This window comes from Ciona intestinalis, chromosome 3 (assembly GCF_000224145.3).
Source record: "Ciona intestinalis chromosome 3, KH, whole genome shotgun sequence".
NCBI classification, from domain to species: Eukaryota; Metazoa; Chordata; class Ascidiacea; order Phlebobranchia; family Cionidae; genus Ciona; species Ciona intestinalis.
This window is the reverse complement of record NC_020168.2, coordinates 6,200,192-6,216,008: the sequence shown is the minus strand read 5'-3', so window position 1 is coordinate 6,216,008 and position 15,817 is coordinate 6,200,192. Positions and strand designations below refer to the sequence as shown.

General features: G+C 37.0%; 1 protein-coding gene and 1 non-coding gene across 2 annotated transcripts in view; both read left to right on the top strand.

Annotated features, from left to right (window-relative positions):
• Positions 1 to 15,817, top strand: part of LOC100182763 (eIF-2-alpha kinase activator GCN1) — a 27,122-nt gene extending 11,305 nt beyond the window's left edge. Inside the window, exons 24-53 of the mRNA XM_009859906.3 lie at positions 116 to 217; positions 365 to 511; positions 889 to 1,012; positions 1,355 to 1,466; positions 2,022 to 2,154; positions 2,386 to 2,629; positions 2,985 to 3,120; positions 3,667 to 3,805; positions 4,291 to 4,481; positions 5,071 to 5,284; positions 5,533 to 5,675; positions 5,879 to 5,993; positions 6,701 to 6,916; positions 7,262 to 7,426; positions 7,791 to 7,953; positions 9,053 to 9,144; positions 9,499 to 9,591; positions 9,977 to 10,039; positions 10,263 to 10,388; positions 10,783 to 11,028; positions 11,298 to 11,442; positions 11,799 to 11,884; positions 12,209 to 12,402; positions 12,646 to 12,721; positions 13,507 to 13,642; positions 13,843 to 13,991; positions 14,280 to 14,384; positions 14,618 to 14,723; positions 14,915 to 15,060; positions 15,454 to 15,817. Of these exons, the coding sequence (XP_009858208.1) occupies positions 116 to 217; positions 365 to 511; positions 889 to 1,012; positions 1,355 to 1,466; positions 2,022 to 2,154; positions 2,386 to 2,629; positions 2,985 to 3,120; positions 3,667 to 3,805; positions 4,291 to 4,481; positions 5,071 to 5,284; positions 5,533 to 5,675; positions 5,879 to 5,993; positions 6,701 to 6,916; positions 7,262 to 7,426; positions 7,791 to 7,953; positions 9,053 to 9,144; positions 9,499 to 9,591; positions 9,977 to 10,039; positions 10,263 to 10,388; positions 10,783 to 11,028; positions 11,298 to 11,442; positions 11,799 to 11,884; positions 12,209 to 12,402; positions 12,646 to 12,721; positions 13,507 to 13,642; positions 13,843 to 13,991; positions 14,280 to 14,384; positions 14,618 to 14,723; positions 14,915 to 15,060; positions 15,454 to 15,582 (4,236 nt within the window). The 3' untranslated portion in view covers positions 15,583 to 15,817. The remainder of the gene's footprint in view (positions 1 to 115; positions 218 to 364; positions 512 to 888; positions 1,013 to 1,354; positions 1,467 to 2,021; positions 2,155 to 2,385; positions 2,630 to 2,984; positions 3,121 to 3,666; positions 3,806 to 4,290; positions 4,482 to 5,070; positions 5,285 to 5,532; positions 5,676 to 5,878; positions 5,994 to 6,700; positions 6,917 to 7,261; positions 7,427 to 7,790; positions 7,954 to 9,052; positions 9,145 to 9,498; positions 9,592 to 9,976; positions 10,040 to 10,262; positions 10,389 to 10,782; positions 11,029 to 11,297; positions 11,443 to 11,798; positions 11,885 to 12,208; positions 12,403 to 12,645; positions 12,722 to 13,506; positions 13,643 to 13,842; positions 13,992 to 14,279; positions 14,385 to 14,617; positions 14,724 to 14,914; positions 15,061 to 15,453) is intronic.
• LOC113474154 lies at positions 13,024 to 13,166 on the top strand. The gene has a single exon (XR_003395806.1). It is a non-coding gene; the product is annotated as a U8 small nucleolar RNA (small nucleolar RNA).

Genomic DNA, 15,817 nt, shown 5'->3' with positions numbered 1-15,817 from the left:
CTTCATTCTTCATATCAAGTTTTTTACCTTTTTTTATGCCAAAAAATAGGCAACAGCTTAAAGTGTACACAAAATTAGGCTCGCAAAGTGTTAATACTATAATATATTTATCCAGGTTGCAAAAAAAATGTTGGAGGCTGCTCTACAAGCTGTAAACGACCACGGCAAAAATTCGACTGAAATTTTGCTGCAAGTTTTTGAAGAGTTTCTTAAAAATGTAACAAGTTCTTATGTCTTAAATTTAACATTTGTATACCTATAGACTTTATTATCTTGTTTTATTAAATTTTAAACTTTTACTGACAAACAATTTTTTTTAATATATTTAAAACCAATGTAGTTTTAAAACAAAGTTCTTCCACAGGCCCCGACCTCCCAAAGTTACGATGAAGTTCGGCAAAGCGTTGTCATCTTGTTGGGAACATTAGCACGACATTTGGACAAAGACCACCCGAAAGTTAAACCAATTGTTGCCAAACTAACAGAGACTTTATCGACCCCTTCGCAGGCTGTAAGTGTTGTGCGGATTTAATTCAGTTCCTAAAACTTCTTTGAAAATAATTCAGTTTGTAAATTTTGTGTAAATTTATTATAGTTCTTAGACTTGTGTAAATATATTTCAGTTTTTGAACCTTGTGTGAATATAATACAATTTTTAATTGGGTTGAGAATTAATGGCTTGTGAGCAAGATGTGGCTGTTTTGATTACAAGTTGATGACACCTAGTTTTTGCACAAATTAAAGTTGTTATTTTGGGAATAAAACCTTTTTGTAGTTTTCCATACTGTTTCCTCCCCCAAGTATTTGTGCAAATATAATACCGACTAAAAAAAGGCAAAATATAAATTAAGCAAGTGATTATCTTCTGATCATTTCCACCACCCTTAGGTGCAAGAAGCAGTAGCAAACTGCCTTCCTGCATTGGTTCCATCCATCAAGGAAAGCGCTCCAGATATTGTGAGGAAACTACTTGTTATTCTGCTTGAATCAGAGAAATATGGGGAAAGAAAAGGTTGGTTTACTACTACAATTAACTCTGTTTTTTTTCCTACCTAGTCGCTCTAAGACTTTCATGGTTCATGTCATAGTTTCATTTACAATATATATATATTCATCTACCATGCCAATTTAAACCTGATAGTGCATTATATGTTTTAATATCCCATTATTTTTATGAAACAGCTTTTACCCTGTTGTTAAGTGTCTATACAAACAAGCAGTAGATTGCATTCATCACGTTAATCAATGAAGTTCCCAATGTCTTACAGCAATAAATGTAACTATGCCATTTTTTGTCTCCCAATAATAGTATTTTCAGTTGGAAATACTCAAATAAACCACTTCCTTTTTACAGGTGCTGCATATGGGCTTGCTGGTATGGTGAAAGGTTTGGGAATAATCTCATTCAAACAACTTGATATAATGCCCAAGTTGACCGAAGCTATTCAAGATAAAAAGAACTTTCGGTAAGTTTTTTAACTTTTAATCCAGCTCTGGTTGTAGCACTCTGGGTGTTGGGGTAATAGGCCAACTCTTGCCTAAATCTCAGGTCCCATAATGTGTTACGCTTTAGGACCTTAAACAAAAATAAAACTGCTATACTAGACCTTTAGTTTTTGCTTGTTCTGACTGCAAAGAATATAAAAAACCTAAATCTAAACATCATATGTCCCCAACTTTCTGTTTGTTAAAAAAAATATATTTACCAGTATCGCAGTCAGTGGCGCAGCCAGAAATAAAATAAGGGAGGGGTTTTAATAAAAAAAAATCCAAATTTTTTATTTTGTTTTTAATTATTATTATTTTTTTGGTTAAGAAGGGGGGGGTCGCGACCCCCTAAACCCCCTGGCTGCACCACTGATCACAGTTATCAGTATCACAACTATAGGGAAAGACAAGCAATATTATTTCAAAAACTTTGGTATGTCTGGTACTGGTAGCAATATATCTTAAAATATAAACCTCACAAATTCTAAATAACTGGTATTTGAAATTAAACCTCTATGTTTAAACACCCACAGACATCGAGAAGGGGCTTTGTTATCGTTTGAAATGTTTTGTGGAATGTTAGGCCGGTTGTTTGAACCTTATATAGTACATGTTCTTCCACATTTGTTGCTCTGCTTTGGAGATGGGGACCAGTATGTGAGACAGGTAAGTTGTGATTAATAAAATAGGAAGAGAAAGGTCATGAATGTTTTTCTGCATAGGCAACAATAACAGAGATTTTCTGACTATCCGGTATATAAAATGGGTGTAATAAAAATGGGTGATCCTGTTTATAAAAGGAATTAGATTGGTATATGATTTAAAGTTCATGCCCCCTTTTTCTTTTTCGTGAGCGCAATTATTTTCTTATTTAATTTAACCCTATTAACAATTCAGGCTGCAGACAACACTGCTCGAGCAGTGATGCGCAACCTCAGTGCTCACGGAGTTCGTTTGGTGCTCCCATCTTTATTATCAGCACTAAGAGCCGAGGACTCCTGGAGGACAAAAACCGGATCCGCTGAGCTCCTCGGAGCGATGGCATTCTGTGCTCCTAAACAATTATCCTCCTGCCTACCAAGTATTGTACCAAAGCTGTGTGAAGTCCTCACAGATTCACATCCGAAGGTTCTCAAAGCAGGTAGTTTATCTTCTATGTTTAATAAAAATCCTTATTTTTAACAAAACTTTAGTTTAATTTTAGCTAAAAATATCTGTTTAGTTTATGCTATATTTTTAGTTCTATACGATATATTTTTAGTTTGCATAATCTTATATTGTTTTTTTAGTCTGATGCTGCAGAACAGTGCTTAGTGTGCCTGCCTCTAGCCCAGATGATCTAAATTCTAGGCCTAATGCTGTTAGTAATATTGGCATGTGTCTCTTCAATGTCTTGTTATAAATAATAATATGTTAAATCTAATGATATAGCAAAGTTGGTGGTTAAGCAACAGTATTTGTATCCCCATTTATTTATATCACACTTCTTCTCACAGGACAACAAGCATTAAAACAAATTGGATCCGTGATAAGGAACCCTGAGATTCAAGCAATATCCGAGAGTTTGTTGGCTGCTCTAAGTGATCCAGCAAGAAAAACATCAAAGTGTCTTCATACGTTGCTTAATACTAAGTGAGTTACTCTATTTATGTATACTTTGTGCATGAGTGTTATAACTTGACAGCATGAGGTGTATGAATAGTAAATATCTTGCATGTGTCTGGTGTATAAGATGACACTCATGTTATAACTCGACAGTGAGCATGAGGTGTATGAATACACCATGTGCGTCTGGTGTATAAGAAGACACTCATGTTATAACTCGACAGTGAACATGAGGTGTACAGTGAACATGAGGTGTATGAATACACCCTGTGTGTCTGGAGCATAAGAGGACACCCATGGTATATAACTCAACAGTGAGCATGAGGTGTATGAATACACCATGTGTGTATGGTGTATAAGATTTAAATCATGGTATACATCCAAGGGCAGATTCAGGGGGGTGTTAAAGGAGTCCGGGCCGCCCCTTTTTTGTGAAAAAAGACATGAAAATAACCTCTAATTCGGTTTTTGCTTGTCTCGTAAAGTGTCTTAAAAATGTGTGAAAATAAAGTTACCCGAAATTGTGAATTCCTGGTTATGCTTACTGTTTACACCATATATATATTACCACAGATTCATTCACTTCATCGATGCTCCATCCCTTGCATTAATCCTACCTGTGGTAGAAAGAGCGTTCCAGGATAGATCAACAGACACAAGGAAGATGGCCGCACAAATTATTGGCAACATGTATTCACTCACAGACCAGAAGGTAATAATTGTGTTTATTTTAGTGGATCTGGTTCTAATATAATGCTCATGAAGTTTTCATACTGAAATAACAGTCAAATTAACTGTCGTAACAAGGCACACCTTATACTAAGTCAAGAAGCATAACTTTGGCTTTATTTAACATAAAAGACGCTGTAACCTAAAACAAAGTGAGAGACGTAAAATCAGACATAATACAAACACAGTATACTGGTTAAACTAACAGTGACTCTGTAAAGAGAGGGAACGGTATATAACAGTAAACCTGCTTCAGCGTCGCACATTAGACCCACTTCCCAGGCCTCCGGTGCGCCTTCAGATCTCACCCCCATAGAAAATAATCTATTTTGTGTTTATTAACTGCCTTAGTGGTATCTTTATGGTAGCAGCCTGGGCGTTGGGATATTAGCCCTGCATCCCAGGTCACATTGTTAATACTTGCCTTAAATTCCTAATATAACCTTAAACACACCCTTCTGTACTCAGGACTTAAACCCGTACCTTCCAAACATTATACCTGGGTTACAAAACACACTGCTTGACCCAGTGCCGGAGGTTCGAGGTATTGCAGCCAAAGCATTGGGTGCTATGGTGGAAGGAACAGGGGAAGCACAGTTTGAGGAGTTGCTTCCATGGTTGATGGAGAAGTTGACCTCAGAGAATAGTGCTGTGGATAGGTGGGTGAAATTTGTATTAGCTCTACAGCCAGTGGCGCAGCCAGGGGGGTTTCAGGGTTCGTGATGCCCCCCCCATTTAAACCAAAAAATATATAAAAAAAAAATTTTTGATTAAAACCCCCACTAAGAAAAATTTTTTGATTAAAACCCCCACCAAGAAAATTTTTGATTAAAACCCCCACTAAGAAAAATTTTTTGATTCAAACCCCCACTAAGAAAAATTTTTGATTAAAACTCCCACTAAGAAAAATTTTTTGATTAAAACCCCCACTAAGAAAAATTTTTTGATTCAAACCCCCACTTATTTTTTCTGGCTGCTCCAATGTCTAAAGCGCTGCTTTTTTGTCTAAAGCGCTGCTTTTTTATAAAATTCTTCAAATTTTCATTATGCATTAAAATGCACTCAGCAATGTTTATTAAACAATATATAGGGGTAGTTATGCAGTAAAATATTTAGTAAAAATTCGCTCTGGATAGGTTGGTGGTGGTGTAATGTTTATTGTTTCTATTATGTATGGGTGAGCTTCAGTGCCGTGGCATATCTTAACGTACAAACTAGGTATCATTACTTTATCACCTACTTTACCAGGTCTGGTGCAGCGCAAGGATTAAGTGAAGTCATTGCCTCACTTGGGGTTGAGAAACTGTCCAACTTAATGCCAGAGGTTATTAAAACTGCCCAGTCTGATACAGTGTTACCTCATGTGCGGGATGGCTATATCATGTTGTTTGTGTATCTTCCGTGTACGTTTGGAGATGATTTCATTCCTTTCATTGGAGATGCTATATTCCCAATTCTACAGGTTTGTGTTCAAATAACTATAAACAGAGTATCCTGGTTATTTGAAGCTTACAAAATTTCATATTTAAACTTTTCCGGCAGTTTCATAAATCAAAAATACATGCATATTAAGCCATTTTTTGCTGTGTAACTTGCTGTTATAACAACATAAGCTCATAAATTATAGCAGGGTATGCATTTTTCTATTGTAACAGATGGGTCCCGTTTATACATATCTTCTTTAACTCTTTCTATCATTCCACTTACCAGGCTCTTGCTGATGAAGCAGAATACGTGAGGGCCACAGCATTATTAGCAGGTCGTCGTATTATCACTATGTTTGCAAGCACTGCTGTTGAGGTGTTGCTACCACAACTGGAGAAGGGTTTATTTGATGATAACTGGAGAATTAGGTAAGAAATTGGTGTTTTTCAGGTTACAGAGAGGGTTTTGTTTTATGTGGGTGAGGTTATACAGCCAGGCACGTTACGGTTCCCGGTATTTAGGCGATAGTTGGCATATTACTCTTACAACCAGTCCTTCAAGGTGCTGAAACCACCATATGTGGGGTTTGAACAACCAACCCCTTTGATTTAAACCATGTTGTTCTCTACAGGTTGAGTTCCATCCAGTTATTGGGTGACTTGTTGTACCATGTATCTGGTGTGACTGGTAAGATGAGTGCTGCTGGTGGGGAAGATGATAATTTTGGAACCGCTGAAGGATTTAAGGTATACCTCATGCGCACTGTTGAGTTATAACATGGGTGTCTTCTTATACACCAGACACATACGGTGTATTCATACACTTCATGCTCACTGTCGAGTTATAACATGGGTGTCTTCCTATACACCAGACACATACGGTGTATTCATACACCTCATGCTCACTGTCGAGTTATAACATGGGTGTCTTCCTATACACCAGACACATACGGTGTATTCATACACCTCATGCTCACTGTCGAGTTATAACATTGGTGTCTTATTATACACCAGACACACACGGTGTATTGATACACCTCATGCTCACTGTCGGGTTATAACATTGGTGTCTTATTATACACCAGACACATACGGTGTATTCATACACTTCATGCTCACTGTCGAGTTATAACATGGGTGTCTTATTATACACCAGACACACACGGTGTATTTATACACTTCATGCTCACTGTCGAGTTATAACATGGGTGTCTTCTTATACACCAGACACACACGGTGTATTTATACACCTCATGCTCACTGTCGGGTTATAACATGGGTGTCTTATTATACACCAGACACACATAGTGTATTGATACACCTCATGCTCACTGTCTAGTTATAACATGGGTGTCTTCTTATACACCAGACACATACGGTGTATTCATACACCCCATGCTCACTGTCAAACAATACCCGTACATTACAACACCTAACACCTCCCACAACAACAGGCAATAGTTGACATTCTTGGGCAAGATCGTCGCGATCTTGTTTTATCCGGACTCTACATGGGAAGATCGGATGTTGCGCTCCTTGTTCGACAATCTGCTCTTCATGTTTGGAAGATAATCGTCCCCAACACCCCAAGAGTCCTCCGTGAGATCTTACCCACCCTGTTCAAGTTGTTGCTGTCGTTCCTCGCAACCAATGTTTATGACAAGAGACAGGTGGGTGGGATGTAGATGATGGAGAACTTGGTTCTAAGCTATTGATTTTAATCCTAATATATAGAATAGAATCTCTATTATTAAATGTCTAGATGTTAGCACCCTGGGTGTTTGGGTAATATAATAATAGACCTATGTATCTGGTCCCAAGATGTGCCTCACTGAAAACCTAACCCTTATAGAATAGCTATTACTGAATGTGACAATATACCTACACCCAAAGTCCCTAAAACATTCATATTGTGAATTTGTGAGGCAAATTTTTATAGAAGATTAGAATCACGTATTAAGTCATTAAAGTCCTTAGCCTTATATAAGACCTTTATTTAATAAATCCACATCCAGGTTGCTGCGAAGACCCTCGGGGACATAGTGAGGAAGTTGGGTGAGCGGATGTTGCCCGAGTTGATCCCCATCCTGGAGAAAGGATTGGATTCGGAAGATGAGTCGCAGAGGCAGGGAGTTTGCATCGGGCTTACTGAGATTATTAAGTCTTGCTCTAGAGATGCTGTGAGTATTGATATTGTAGGGTGGGGTGTTGCATTCTGTTTGGTAATATAGACGGCAATTTCTGTGAATCTGCCCTTATCTGGTGTACTTATGAAATTGGGCAATTCTCCAAACGAAATAATAGTCACGAACAAGTGATGCGAATTACGTAACAGTTAAAAATATAACCCAACGAATGGTGTACTGTGTGATGTATATTTTGTCTAAAATGGCTCTTATTTAAATTGATGCTGCAATGGAAAAGAATGATTGGTGTAAAGTAGTTTTGTACCTAAGCAGCCAGTGTATACATTTTACTTTACCAAAATTGGATTTTCCAGTATAAGCCTATGCATATGCCCAACACTTATCCCACAAACCTTAGATCATTGTATTCACGGACAACTTGGTACCCACCGTGCGTAAAGCTCTTTGTGATCCACTACCCGAAGTTCGTGTTGCTGCTGCCACAACATTCGAACATCTACATAACACAATAGGAGTTCAAGCATTGGATGAAATAATACCTGCATTACTACGCCAGCTGAGTATGTTGTATGTGTGACTGGTGTATAAGAAGACACCCATGTTATAACTCAACAGTGAGCATGAGGTGTATGAATACACCATGTGTGTCTGGTGTATAAGGAGACACCCATGTTATAACTCGACAGTGAGCATGAGGTGTATGAATACACCATGTGTGTCTGGTGTATAAAAAGACAATCATGTTATAACTCGACAGTGAGCATGAGGTGTATGAATACACCATGTGTGTCTGGTGTATAAGGAGACACCTATGTTATAACCCGACTGTGAGCATGATGTGTATAAATACACCATGTGTGTCTGGTGTATAGGAAGACAATCATGTTCTAACTCGACAGTGAGCATGAAATGTATGAATACACCATGTGTGTCTGGTGTATAAGGAGACACCTATGTTATAACTCGACAGTGAGCATGAGGTGTATAAATACACCATGTGTGTCTGGTGTATAAGAAGACAATCATGTTCTAACTCGACAGTGAGCATGAGGTGTATGAATACACCATGTGTGTCTGGTGTATAAGGAGACACCTATGTTATAACTCGACAGTGAGCATGAGGTGTATAAATACACCATGTGTGTCTGGTGTATAAGAAGACAATCATGTTCTAACTCGACAGTGAGCATGAGGTGTATGAATACACCATGTGTGTCTGGTGTATAAGAAGGTCACCCATGTTATAACCCGACAGTGAGCATGAAGTATATGAATACACCATATGTGTCTGGTGTATAAGAAGACAATCATGTTCTAACTCGACAGTGAGCATGAGGTGTATAAATACATCATGTGTGTCTGGTGTATAAGAAGGTCCCCATGTTATAACTCACATAAACAGTCCATGCAATTTACCTTGCAACAGCTCAACCTACCACAGTAATTTGTTACATGCACAGTTTCAACATGCAGCAATATCATGCTCCGATAAATGTCTATTTTTTAAATTACTAAAATATTCTCAAGGAGTTAGTACTGTGGCATATTTTCTGTAGCAGTATAACATTACACAGCTGCAATTTCCGATTGCCGAATCCCAACACACATGCAATGCATGTCTGTTTTGTTCCTAATCATTCAACCATTATGATTTCACAGAAAACCCTGTGACATCAGAGAATGCAGTTGATGGTCTGCGTCAAATAATCTCAGTGAAGGGAAGGGTTGTGTTGCCATTCATTGTGCCCAAGGTTAGTTTGTTTGTATTTATAAATAACATGACTGGTATCCAAATAACATTGATATTTATATTTTAAAAAAATTGTGTTATTCATTCTCTTTTTAGTGAAAGTTAAAGCCCTCGTTTAATACATTGTAGCCTCATACAACATATTATCTTTAATGCTCCTGCCTTTAATGCTCCTGCCGTTAATGCTCCTGCCTTTAATGCTCCTGCCAACCCCCTCTTATCCCCATTGGCCAAGATAGCTTCATATTAGCCCTTCAAACTGCCATATATTACCCCTGTTGATTACGAAGCCCCGTTTTTAAGCCCAGTCCCATAACCCCACTTTAACCCTGCCAACCATCATTCAACCCCACAGTTAATTGAACCCCCAGTAAATACCGAGGTCCTTGCCCTCCTATCTTCTGTGGCTGGTGAAGCGTTGACAAGACATCTCTCATCAATTCTTAAGGTATTTAGATAATATTGTCATAACTCACAAAGTCCTATGCCTATGGCAGTTAAAACTTTATGAAAAAATGTTACTACACACACACACACTGAAGTCTTGCTGTATGGCAGATGAAACTCAGTATAATAAAAAATATGTGATAAATATGAATTCATGGTATAATAAAATGTGTTTCAAAAGTCATTATAAAATATAAACTCAAACCCTGATAAGGTCTTGTATTATAGCAGTTGAAACGTTGGTATAATTAAACTAACTATTTATTCAAATGAAGGCAGTATATATGTTATATTATAAACATTATTTCCTGAGCAGAAATAAGATTTTTTAAATCTATTTATTGGTTTTAAATCTAAATAATAATAAAACTAACTTTTATTGGCAGGTTTTGGTTCAAGCTCTGATTGACGCTGATGATTTTGAATCTGTTAAAGCAGATGCTACCAAGGTTGGATATATAGCATCAACTAACTGGTGTTGCTTCTTACTTTATTTTAATTACCACGTTTGCTAAAATAAATCATGGGGACTTAATTTTTATATTATCTGTTTCTTTATCAGGTAACTTTAAAACTTCAAATTCTAAAAACATTTGAATCAATTTTTATACAAACCTCAATTTATAATGTTTTTTTTTTTTTAAAGGTTCTCATTATATTATTTTTATAAAGGTGATCCACTCGGTATCTGGCGAGCAGGGCATGAGGATCGTTATCGACGATCTTCTCCTCGGAATCAAGAATGAAGATGTTGAGATCAGATATTCCTCAATCGTGCTCCTGCGTGCGTTTTGCTCCGTAAGTATACCTCATGCTCGCTGTCTAGATTAGAGAGACCCATTTATGGCAACATAACTTGGTGGTTAGGTGCTTGCATCATAACACAGGAATGACTAGTTCGATGACTTTGCCTTTGTAGCCTTGTGTGTCAATGGACAAAATCAATTAATGGACATTGCTCCAACCAGATATGCACTAATGGCTTTGAGCACCCTGGGTGGGGTTTGGGGCCAACTCTGAACTAAATTTCTGCTCTCGTGGCCTGTCACACAGTGACGTTACCCACATAGAAGGAAATGGGGCTATTATTAAAATAAGCTCCCGTATAAACAGAAATTTTAACAGAAAAACTATTCACTTATGCATTACATTACCTTTGTATAAACAATAAGCCAACAAATTTATTCCCAAGAATCCAAATGGTGAATTCTCGGACTACATCGCCGTGTTTATTCAAGCGTTTATCAAGTTGCTCGCTGACCCCGACGTGCGCGTCCAATCAGAAGGCTGGGAGACGCTGTCGGTCGTCACTGGAACCCTTGACCCGGCCGACATGCACAGGCACGTCAGCTCTGTGCGACACGCGCTTCGATTTATTAAAAACGACGAGATGGTTATTAAAACAGGGACTTTACCCGGGTTCTGCTTGCCTAAAAAAGTGGGTTTGTGATTTTTTTAGACTCTTTATAATTTGTGTACGTTTTTTTTATGCTTGTCCCAATATTAAAAGGTTACATGAATACTAAAAAAAGTAAAACACATGAATTAGTTATAAACTAACTATATAAATCCATTTGCATGCAACTCTACTGTAACTGTGCATTAGAATTTGTTTCTATGTTTACTGATTTAATCAGAAACTTCAATGTAAGAAAATATAAATCTGTATAGTATTACTTTATATAAAACGACCTTCTTTCTTCCCAGGGCATGGCTCCTCTCCTGTTAATCTTCCGTGAAGGCATCCTTAATGGACATCCGGACTTAAAAGAGCAATCAGCACGAGGATTGAGCGAATGCATTCAATACTTGACGCCAACTGCTCTTAAACCATCCGTTGTTAGCATCACAGGTGATAGTTTAATTATAATGTATGTAGAAAATTCAATATAAATACCAAAATACAAGTACATGAGAAACAACATTGTGTAAGAGACCTTTTTGCAGCAGGCTAAAGCCATTTGCTATGGGGCCAAAATGAATCATGTGGTCAAAATTTTTTACACTTTTTTTGAAGTTTAACATGGCAGAAGGTTTAGTTGTTTAGTTCTGTAAATATACTATGTTTACGACCAAACATGACAATAAAAAAATGAAGGGTCATCTTATTCCAACCTATATATACTATACATATAGTTTAAAAGTTATTTGGGATTTGACTAAGTTTTGACTTGACTACTATACATAACAATGCTTTATGTTACAAAGGTCCTTTAATTCGTATCCTGGGCGACCGTTACAACTCCAATGTCCGAATATCAGTCATTGAAACTTTGTCTTTGCTGCTGCAGAAGGTAACTCATACCAGGAATCCGATGTTGAAATTTGCTTGTAAAAAGTAGCTTTACTTCTAAATTCATTATCAAATACCGTAACTATTCAACAGTGTACTAGTTTTTATAAGATAATTTGATTTATCTAAACCTTTGTTTTTTTGCCTTTAAAAAATGTAGCTTTACTTCTAAGTTCATTTTCAAACACCTTTAGTATTATTGGTGTACCAGTTCCCATGAGATAACTTAATTCTACATATGTATGTTACATGCCATAAAACCTTTGGCATAGGCCACAGTTGCACATTACCCCAGCAAGATTTTAATAATCCTATTTTTCTACAGGTTGGTCCATTTTTGAAGCCGTTCCTTCCCCAACTGCAAACAACCTTTAGCAAAGCTTTGCAAGATGCCAATAGACCTGTTCGTATACAAGCTGGCATCGCATTGTCTCATTTATCATTCATACATGCGAGAGTAGACCCATTGTTTACTGAGCTTAATAATAATATCAAGAACGCTGAAGATGCTTCACTGTGGTGAGTATGTGTGGTTGACAGTGAGCATGAGGTGTATGAATACACCATGTGTGTCTAGTGTATAAGAAGACACCCATGTTATAACTTCACAGTGAGCATGAGGTGTATGAATACATCATATGTGTCTGGTGTATAAGAAGACACCCATGTTATAACTTCACAGTGAGCATGAGGCAACCACTATGCATGTATACACGTATGTATATACATTCACACTATATAACATGTGTATGTTCCACACAGTGAGACCCACCTAGTTGCATTGCGGGGCTGCATCTCAAAAGGAGGAAACAAAATGAGTGACAAAGTCAGAACTGAGGTAAGTTATACATATTGTAAAGCAAAAATATAAAAATTTGGTAATTTTGAGCAGTTTGTGCAATTTTTTGGCAATTTTCGGTAAAATCTTTATTTAATGTAAAAATGGTGTTTTTTTGAAATTTTTAGTAAAAGTTTTAGAGAAAAACTAAAACCTATGTGTGACCAATGGATTAATCAAGCAGGAAATCATTAAAATACCAAACTGAATAACCTACCAAAACTTGCTGAAACCACTGAAAGGCCCACAAATGCTAGATTATTTCTTTCATTCAATACCACAGTCTAAGCAGCAGTTAGTCATCATCAGTTCGGGTGATCCTTACCTGTTGTCCATATATGGACTTCAGATAAGTACATGATGACACTGGGTTTATGAGTTTGATGACTTATAATATCCCTTGCCTTGTACTGGTAACAACACACCAGTGCTTGGTATGTCTGAGCCTTCTCTAATGTTTAATCTTGTATGCATCACTACACCAAGTTTTGCTCTTATTTTAAATGTTGTACTCTGGAATAGTAGTGTATTAATAAGGAGATATGCATACCTATTCCTGTGCGTTTGATTTTAGTATTGTGTAACATTTAAGCAATACTTTTTCCAATATACTGCCTGTTTTTGTCAGCACATCCGCTGTAATGGTAAGCTTCCACCTCCAAAATTACAATTTATTTTTACTGGTTAAATACAGAATCTTCAGGGTTGGCCTACATTAAGACGGTGATATACATAACCCCACATTATTGTATATACCCCATCGTATAACCAATATACACCAACAGTTGACTTCAACCCTCTCGTCCCAACTTTCATCTGACCAAGACGTTGCTCGACGATGCGCATCAGGTTGCCTTGGTAACCTGTGTGCGGTCATGCACAACGATGAGGTCACGCAGCTGCTGACTGACCATGTATTTGGTAAGTTTAATACACAAATTTGTGTTTTTTTAAGTTGAATTTAAACGGATTTGCATTTTACCAAAGAAATATAGTGTATTGTTTTAAAGACATAATCCCAGGTCTCCTGGTATTGTAATAGGACCTCATCTGTATAGGATTGCAGTTAATGAGAGTTCATCACATTAAAAATAATCTATCAACAAATAAAACTTCCCCAGTAAATGACCCAAATGCAAGTTGGAGTTTGCGTCAAGGCCGCACAACCTTACTTGCGTCTGCATTGAAAGAAGCCCCAAACAAGATTCTCGATCAAAATCGAAGCCAGGAAATAATTCAGATTGTTGTTAATAATTCAAAAATGGATCGGGTAAATTGTGGTTGTTATAATAACTATAAATCGTATTATGACATAACTGAAATTAACTTCTTTATCCTCCTATGGCGGGGCAATAACAGTCAACATAAACAGATGTTCTGTTCCATACACCTCGTACCCAGTTACCACACATGTAACTTTGTGGGTGATTTTTTTTTATATGGGTGACTGTTTAGATAGGCCCTAAGTGTCCTGCTTAACGACTAACAACGGTAGCAGCTTTACCCTTAAGCTTTCCTTGATTTCAAGGTTTGTAACATTAAATGTTTATAAACTCAGGTTCAAATTGTCCTCAGCACAATTCATTCAGCTGCTTATCTGGTTCATTACTTTGTTAAAAGTGGGGAGAAAATTCCTCCACAAGTTTTGGAAGCATTTAATAATGTAAGTTGTTGTTATGTCATATATGGTCTATTCATACACCTCATGCTCACTGCCAAATCGTAACATGATTGTCTTTTTATAAACCCGACGAACCTGATGTATTCATATATTTTATGCTCACTGTGAGTTATACTACAGATGTCTTCTTATACACCAGGCGCACATGGTGTATTCATACACCTCATGCTCACTGTCGAGTTATAATACAGATATCTTATATTATACATTACCAGGGATTTGAACACAGCTCAAACGATGTCAAAACAGCCACCTGTCAATCATGTATGTGGGTGGTGCAAAACCTGTCAATCAATGAACAACTAAGTAATGGTGTGGCAGGTATAGGGAATTGAAAATATTAAAGTAACCTGTAACATCAAATGAATAGTTCTGTTTGGGGATTTTTCATTTTAAATCCATATTATATATGGCAGCAGCTGTGGATATATAAAGTTTAACTTTAACTCAATTTTCATTTATTTTTTCAGTTTAAATTTTTATTAATGAGGTCACCATTATTAATGTTTTAGTTTCAATTCTTCCGGAATCTGTAACTGTCCGCTGGGTGGCGCTATTGTTAACGCTGAGTCGTGAGAAGAACACAACGGTTCGTTCGTATGCTGAGTCAGCGATTGTTGTTCTGCTTCAACTACGACAGTCGGATGCTTTGATGACGGTTAGTGGGTGATGTAGTTCAGTCTCTAATCGATAGTTAGCAGTGTAGGTTGACAACTTGTACCTGAGGTGCATTTTATTCACTTACAATCAGACTTTATGAGGTCATAAGTGGAGTATGTTCATCCCTGCCTCTTATGACGATATAGGAGCTCATGGTGATAGTGTGGTTCAATATAGGTTGTGTGTTATACCAGCCAGTCGATGCATTGCAGTTAGTCAAGGTATAGAATTGATATGTTATAAATCAGTCAGTATGTAGTTCATTGGCTCCTAACTCAATAGGCCTACTCATTCTGACAATTGAACTAAAAGGTAAGTATCCCAGGTAAAAGGGTATGGGTTGGTATTCTTTAAGAGCACTTCAAATTCTTTACAAATATTTTATTTACAGAAAATCATCGACCAATTATCGAGTCGCGATTCAAACTCGTTGTCAGAACTTCATCGGCAGAAACTTAAACGTTTGACAGAATTGAAAGAAACATTTGAAGATATCGATAATACAATTATTCATGTGTAAAATTATGGTGCTTTAGTGTTATTTCTATCCTATGAGGGAGCAGAGAATCGTTTTATGTCGTTGTGTGTACGGGTTTTATAGAAAAAAATCAGTAAAATTACAATTTTTAAATTTCTGTTATCGAAGTTCTTTTTTATAATTACTTTGCAAAATTTTGTTTCTGGTGATTAATCTTTCATGGATGTGTGGTATTGGTTCTTTGTGCTCACATTACAAATACAATTTCGTTGCAACA